The sequence below is a fragment of the Atractosteus spatula genome, chromosome 13 (genome assembly GCF_055471065.1).
Source record: "Atractosteus spatula isolate fAtrSpa1 chromosome 13, fAtrSpa1.hap1, whole genome shotgun sequence".
NCBI lineage: Eukaryota > Metazoa > Chordata > Actinopteri > Semionotiformes > Lepisosteidae > Atractosteus > Atractosteus spatula.
This window is the reverse complement of record NC_142718.1, coordinates 39,735,894-39,743,611: the sequence shown is the minus strand read 5'-3', so window position 1 is coordinate 39,743,611 and position 7,718 is coordinate 39,735,894. Positions and strand designations below refer to the sequence as shown.

Genomic DNA, 7,718 nt, shown 5'->3' with positions numbered 1-7,718 from the left:
GTGCCTGATCTTATGTGCGAAATAAAAAAAACGTTGACTCCAATTCCTATCAGTTATGATTCTTCTGAGTGTTATCACGTTTGTATTTAATTACATATAAAGTGCATCGTTTTCCTATTGCAAAAAAAATATTTTAAATGCAAATAAACGCCGTCGTTGTAATTTTCCTACAGCATCCGTGACATCATTTGAGGGCGACACGGCGAGAAAGGACCCAGTGGAAGCACGTTGTCAGTCCTTTTTTGTTTGATGGTTGTGCGTTTAGATTTCAGTTTACCTCAGTATTTTTAATCGCTTGTTGTACTAGTATTACGATAAGTCGTGAGAAATGTCAGTGACAGAAATGTTCAGCAACATTCAGGAATATCTGAGCGCGGATCAAGACGTGAGAGAGGTACTTAAATTATTCAATGTGTAATACTCTTGGCTAAAGTGTGTAATAATTTATGATTATGCTAATGAACAAAAATAGGTTAATTCCGCACTGGAAAGTAAAAAGTAAACAAAAAATACAACATTTCGGTTGTGGTGCCATCTTCAGGTGTGTGAAAAAACGTAGAAATAACTTCTACTTGTTCATTTGCAGTTCTCACGCCGACCAATACGAATGCCTTAATATATTTTATCTAAAATATAGAAATACTATACCTGTGTGTTAACATCTTTTATGACAGACAAGATGTTTCTATACTAATTTTGCAGTGTTTTTTTGGGTGGCATTTCAATCAAATGAAAAATTATGTTAATCCTTTTAACTCTCGGGGAACTTTCAGCCGCGTTCACGCAAATTAATGTGTTTTACGGAAAGGCGTGAAAACTATCTTGCTTGTCTGCTTTTCAGGACATAAGAAAAGTTGTGCAGGTACTAGAGCAAACTGCTAGAGAAATTCTGACTGTACTTCAAAGTGTCCATCAACCCTCAGGCTTCAAGGACAGTAAGTACGGGAGCAGTTTCAGGAATCTGTCCAATGGTGGAATCTTTTGAAGGCCTGTTTAACTTTGAAATATGCATACATTTGTTGTTCTGTGTGTTTACTGAGATGAATAATTGCCTTTATGTGATTTATATTTTTTAGTTCCAAATAAATGCTTAAAGGCTCGGGAACTTTTCTGCACTGTAAGAAATCACCTGGGTGATCTGAAGACCAAGTTTCCAGCTGAGCAGTATTACAGGTGACTGAAAGCACAAGAGCGTCTTGCAGTTTGCAGCACGCAGGCAGTCTGATCATTTGTTCATCCTCACTGTCCAACATGGACAGTCTTTTTTCACCAAGAACAAATATAAATGTCTGTAATAAATGGATACGATCATTCTTCCTCACCCTCTTTGTTTCTGTGGCCATCTCTAAGTCTCTTTTCTGCAGGTTGAGTAATATCACTTACTTTGCTGTTTTGTTGTCGCTGAGGATATATGTTATAGAGCCAGTGTTAATGAACAGTGTGAAGATGAGGAAACTAGGAAAGGGAGGGATCAGTTCATCATCACTGTGCAGAATTTCATTAGAGCACATTGACTATTGGTATTAAACCTTGTGTAGTTTTATGTTGCCCAGTTTAGTGACGTCCATGTCCTTTGTATAATTTGTGCTCATTCTTTTTTCTCAGGTTCCATGAACACTGGAGGTTTGTGTTGCAACGTGTAACTTTTCTTGCTGCTTTTGTTGTGTATTTGGAAGGTGAAACTCTAGTGACAAGAGAAGAAGTTGCTGGAATATTAGGCAGTAAGTACAGCTGTGGTATTGTTGTGCGAAATTTGTTTTGTGCGATTGCCTTTGATGAAATTGTTTGTCATATGGTTTTGCTTGTTGTCAAACAGCTAGAACAGTTTGTAAAAAGAGATCACTGTTGTGTCTGGGTATATACTGCAATTAGCTTCTCAAACACAAACAAGCTAGATGAGCTGAATAGAACTTTTATTATGTTCACTAAAAAATGTTATTATATTTTAGTCACAACGTTTTAAAATAAATGAGGAGCAGAAATGTCAAGAAGTCTATATTCTTAAACGGATTTCCTTCTGCCTCGTGTAAAATTTCTTCTTTTTTTTTCCTGCAGTTGAAGTGGACAGAGAGAAGGGCTTTCATCTTGACATTGAAGATTATCTGTCAGGTATATTAACCCTGGCCAGTGAGCTGGTGAGAAACTGTTAGAACTTTGTTCTGTTTCAGCACAACACAAAAATGTTTACTTAACATTTTCTCTGTCAAATCTGTCGTTCTAAGGATGCTTTGTGTGGAGGATTTCAAACAAAAAAGGTGCAGATAATTATTCTTCTTTTAACATTCGCTTAGGACAGGATAGTACCCAGGGACTGGAGAATTGCAAATGTACATACCCATAAAAAGACATAAAACCCAATCAAAGAATTATAGACCAATAAGTCTGGCCTTTATTACATGTAATGTAATGGACAAGATTATAAGAACTAGAGGATCATCTATATCAAAATAACATTCTATAAAATAGTCAGCATGGATTTAGAAAACATAGGTATTGCTTAACGTTTTTTAGTTTAAGTTTTTGAGAGTTCTTTGAACAAGCAACATCAGTAGTGGATACAGGCAGAGCATATGATATGATGTGTTTAGATTTTCTAAAGGCTTGAATAAATGTTAATCATAAACGTTTAATTCTGAAACCGCAGGCAGTAGGCATTTGGGGAAATGTGATTGGTTTGAAAAGTAATTTGTGTGTTTGGTTTGAAAAGTAATTGTCAAACAGAAAATGTAGGGTACAGATAAATGGGGAAAATTGGGGTGATATAATAAGTGGAATCCTAAAGGGATCTGTACAAGGGGCACTGCTCCTTAATTTATATCAATAAATCTATTCCAATACTGTTGGTAAAATACTTACATTTTCAGATGGTACTGTGTTAGGTGGATCAGCAAATGAATTTCAAAAAGGTTTAGATCATATTGATGATAGGGAAAACACCTGGCAGATTACCTTTCATGTAGACAAACTTGGATTTCTGCATGCAGGTTATAAAAACAATAGCTAAATAACAAATGGGAATGAAGTTTGGGAGGGTAATACACAAGCCAGTCTCAAAACTGCTGTTTCAAAACAATCATCACTGACTTTCGCTATATATATAACTCTTGCATACTGCTCTTCTCACATGTTTTCACATTCAATGCATGGACTGTTTGAGAGGGGTTAATATGAAGTGAAGCTCCATCTTTCCTGAAGCATTTACTTTTGGCAAAGTGCTTTTAGACATGCACAGCAAACAGAGTGAGAAAAGGCTTGTTGTTTAATTAAAGGAGATTGTTTATGATGTGTGCACCAGGAGCGTACAGGAGCACAGCTGTGCTCTGTAAATCCCTCTGAATGTTAGCTGTGACAATGAAGTGTTTTGATGAAAGGACAGAGAATTGTCATTAATATCTAAGTTGTATGTTCTAAAGCTTTGGTGCTTTAGCTTGGGTTAAATGCATCATTTTCCTTGTGTTGGTGCACCAGAAGGTGGCACTACTCCCTCAGAGGCAGAATTTCACACCCAGTGCCTCTGTATGGCAGTGTTGTCCCTTGAATGAGATGTTAAAAACTGAGGTGCTGCCTGTTTGGTCATGAATCAAAAGGTCCTGGCCTCTTTAGTTTAGCCAGACTACATTTTCCCCTTCATTTAATGGGTGCTGCAGTTTTTCACTTCTCTACATGATCTGCTGTATATCGGGGCTGCAAAGTGGCTTCCCTCCTTAGTGTAAAGCTGTTTGGGATCCTCTGAGATAAAAAGGTGCTATAAGAAAACAAGGAAATATAATTATTAGTGTAGTCTGAACTGCAATTCTGAAAAATGAGCCTGTAAAGAATACGATTCTCTTTGAAAATGAAACCTCATTATATCATCTTTGATTTGAATATTTCTATATCCAGAAAAATAATTTTACTCTTAAAGGGTTTAAATGTTGTTGCTACGGTATCTACAAGTTTAAAAATAGTTCAGGTAGGGAGCTGCGTCAGCATGCGCAGGCTGCAAAGGAACAGATAAAGATTTATTCCACGCTGAAAAGAAACACAATGTTTCAGCTGTGGGGCCTTCTTGCCTTCTTCAGCCTTCATGTTTCTTTTCTTCTATTTGCAGCATCAACACGTTTAGCTGCTTAAGTCCTTCAGACTGGGGTACTTTTTCAAAAGTCCCTTATTTTTGTCCCCGCTGCTCTGTCCTGTCCTGCAGTCTAGGCTGGCGGTGAACAGCGTTACGGCGGGGGACTACAGCCGACCCCTGCGCATCTCCCACTTCATCAACGAGCTCGACTCGGGCTTCCGGCTCCTCAACCTGAAGAACGACCCCCTCAGGAAGCGCTACGACGGCCTGAAGTACGACGTGAAGAAGATCGAGGAGGTCGTGTACGACCTCTCCATCCGGGGTCTCGCCAAGGAGCAGGAGAGCGCGAGCACCGGCGCCCAGTGAGGTCCGGGCAAGGGGCGGCACTGGCGCTGGCAGAGAAGGGGCCAGCAGCCTGAGCGTGTCTCCTGTAGCTTGTAGATGAACAGAAGAGCAGGGGCCGGAGGTCGAACCTGAGCTCTTCTTTGATGCTGTGGCAGGACTGTGCAGCTGTTAAGTTGTTTGTAGCTTCAAAGTTCAATATATTTTGTTTTGCTCCATTCATTTTTGTACAGGTCGTAGTCATTTAACATACCAGTAAGCCTATTTTTATGTCGTATGATGAAGTTTCGTTACTGCTCTGTGGCTCCAGTCTTTGCTTGTCTTTACGGTGAAGTCACGGCTTAATTGTCTTTTGAGCCAAGATATCTGAACTCTTTATTCTAATGGGATTTGTGAATGATTTATATTGACCCTGTCAGGCCCCTTGTGCAGCCACATGCAACTGCTGTCGAATTAACTGCAGAGGAGCAACGGTTCTGAACTATTCAGAAAGGAATTGTCCTAAAAGGTTCTTGAAGCAGGACCGAAAAGGTTTGTGTCAATTAAGTAGTAAGCTTGCATGAAACTCTGCAACAGTGTTGTTAAACAGCCTTTCACATCCTGTGAATGAATATGCAAATATTCCTTGGCACTTATGTAAAAAGTTTTTAAAACTGCTGTGCAAGATAGGTATACAATTTCCTTTCACTAATTTAATTTTAAAATATAATTTTAATTAAGTCTCCATCCCCAGTTTCCTCTGTTTTATTTCCATAAAATATTGTAACCCAGATGCTCTCTATAAGGTAAGGGATTTATTTGTGTTCATTTGGAATTATATACTGTATATATGCCAGTGCCTGATAAATGTTAAATGAGATCATGTGAAGCAAATGTTCAATTTTAGCTTTTGGTTGTTTATTCCAGTGCTGAAAATGAGGGCCATGAAAGCACTTCTAAAACCATGTCTTATCTCCCCTTGAATGAAGTCTGTACGATATCGCAATAGGGAAGCCACTCTGTGCATAAATGTTCGTGCATCTCATCCTTCAAAACGTCCAGTTTGAAGCTTCACATGTGTTACTGATACCTTTACCTCAGAAAAAAAATGTGCCAATAGTTATCAGGATTGTTTGGTGTTTCACAGGAAAGAGAATTTACCTTTTTGTAAGCAACAGTGTGCAGAGAAGGTAGTGGTTGTCACAGTGGGTTTGCTGTATCTTTTCCATTGAGCTGTTTTGTCCCCTTTTGAAGTGAAAAAAAAATTTCATGTTCTTAATACATTCACCCCACCAGAAGGGTTTAAAGTCCATTAAAAAGTGTACTGTAATTAGATTCTGCTGCTGTTTCAAAATTTAGATTTACAGGGATGCATTGATGTAATCATCGAGGGTGAAAATTTCTTTACCAAAAAAGAAAAATTTCACCATTCATCTTGGATGTGTGACCATTGCTGGTTTTACTTAGTGTTGTGAAGGGCGTTCAGAAAGTAAAAACGTGTTCCAGGCGTGAGTTAATTTTTTTGAGTCCAGTCATTTTTGTGAAAATCACCTTGGCATTTCATCATAAGTTGTGTTCAAGTTTTGTTAATTAAATGCATGTTGGCTGTGATCAAAATGCTTAAGTACAACAAATAAGCGTTTTGTTTCCGAGAACTACATTTAAAGAAAACTTTAGACTATCTTTGTTTTTCAGAAAAGATCAATCTTTTCATGCATATGGGGGTTTGGCTCAGGGTGCCATTTTAGATTTTCAGTATTGGAAGGGAAAGAAAGCATTTTCAAACAAGTACAACCATTTCTCTGTCCACTATTGCAGATAAATGGTTGCTTTGATTGGTTTGCTCAAGATAATTTTCTTTCGAATAAACAATGTTCACAACTGCTAGGAATGCATTTATCAGTTCATCTGAGCAATAAGATAAGTTTACTTTTTTGTGACTGATTTTTAGCACCTGCACAGTGTAACAAACATTTAATAAAGAGCTGTTTTGCTGAATCCGTGAGTTATTGTATGAGCAGGGATTGTATCAGCATTTATATTGCCCTAAGCATTTGGATGATCTCTTATGGTGTCTTGGAAACCATTACTACATCTCAATACTTTTAAAGGAAGCATTTGTGTTCTTTTGAATTCCTGTTTATATTTCATGATGTTGATATTGTGTATTCAGCATTGAATATAGACTTCCGAGACCACACAGGAAATAATCACTACTCTGCTGAAGTAATTGGAGAAACTGCTCTAGTGAAAATTCCCGTAACCTGCTATGACACCAAGCAGAGACAGCCTAATCTGCAGTGGAATTACTAAAAAAAAAAATGTACATATCAATCACAAGGAGGAGGAAAACAAAACAAAGCTGCAAAGAGGTCAATGTTTTTTTTTATACAATTCAGTCTTTTTCAGAAAAGAAATATGGAGGTCTTTATTTTAAATATAGAAAACGTTTGAATACAGTCTCAAAGCCACCCCAGTAGCTCAGACGTGTGAGACTGATGGAGGTTCCTTTAATGTTACAATATGTACAGTACATTCTCACAAGTCCAGAAAAGTAGAAGCCAAGAGAATTATGATGTTGGTCAACTGGAAGCTGTTAGAGGGGAGCAGGACTTCACTGGCTAGCTCTAACGGTAAGGACAGTGCAGTTTTTACTGCTTATTGCATCTCTACAGCGAAGTTATCCACCCAGTGTTGGAGAGCCACTTCTTCCTGGGGGAGGTGCAGTAAACTGGAGCCTATTCTGGAAGCAGAGGATGGAAGGCTGGGCTGTGCCCTGGAGAGGGCGCTAGTCAGCTGCTGGGCACACAGGTGCAGAGGGACAATGAGGAGACACCCATGCACTTAGCCAGCCTGGCTTTACAAATAATCGTAAGTCAACAGCCTTGTGATAAGTGATAATTAGATGTCGTCTTTTCTTTCCCCACAGTACTGCTGTTTTGGGGAGAAATGGGACGGCGATAATGCAGAGCTCGCATTTAAACCAAATTAAAGACGACAAGGGAAATACTCCGGCCAGCCACTGTCACAATAAGTAGCAAACTCGTTTTCCAAGATTCAGAAACCAAGCTTCGTTTGGACGTCCCTGTAAAAACACACACCAAACACACCATGAGTACTTGTGGCTCGCGCCATGCCCTTGTCCTTGATCACCTCGGCCCTTTGCCCTGCATTACCATACTCTGCACTGTATAGTCGCCAATTTTATTTCACTCTGCTGTTCAAGTTGCAACTTAATGTATTGTATTGTAAGTTGTAACTCAATATAAGGGACTCCTCCAGCTTCACTAGTAATCCCCAGGTAGAAGTCCTAACTCCAAAAAGACAGTGTTGACTTTAAGAT

At 38.8% G+C, this 7,718-nt stretch overlaps 1 protein-coding gene across 1 annotated transcript; it reads left to right on the top strand.

The window, feature by feature from the left end:
- The first annotated feature begins 191 nt into the window (after positions 1 to 191).
- Positions 192 to 6,370, top strand: tsn (translin). Its single transcript, XM_088930552.1, has 6 exons — positions 192 to 394; positions 842 to 935; positions 1,077 to 1,173; positions 1,606 to 1,721; positions 2,056 to 2,135; positions 4,184 to 6,370. Exons 1-6 carry the CDS (start codon positions 329 to 331, stop codon positions 4,418 to 4,420), a joined length of 690 nt encoding a protein of 229 aa, XP_088786678.1. The 5' UTR covers positions 192 to 328; the 3' UTR covers positions 4,421 to 6,370.
- The last annotated feature ends 1,348 nt before the right edge of the window (positions 6,371 to 7,718 follow it).

Coding starts and splice junctions, on each gene's coding strand:
- tsn (XM_088930552.1), top strand. CDS start 329: ATGTCAGTGACAGAAATGTTCAGCAACATTCAGGAATATCTGAGCGCG. Junction 1,722..2,055: donor AGTTGCTGGAATATTAGGCA/GTAAGTACAGCT, acceptor TTTTTCCTGCAG/TTGAAGTGGACAGAGAGAAG. Junction 2,136..4,183: donor TAACCCTGGCCAGTGAGCTG/GTGAGAAACTGT, acceptor CCTGTCCTGCAG/TCTAGGCTGGCGGTGAACAG.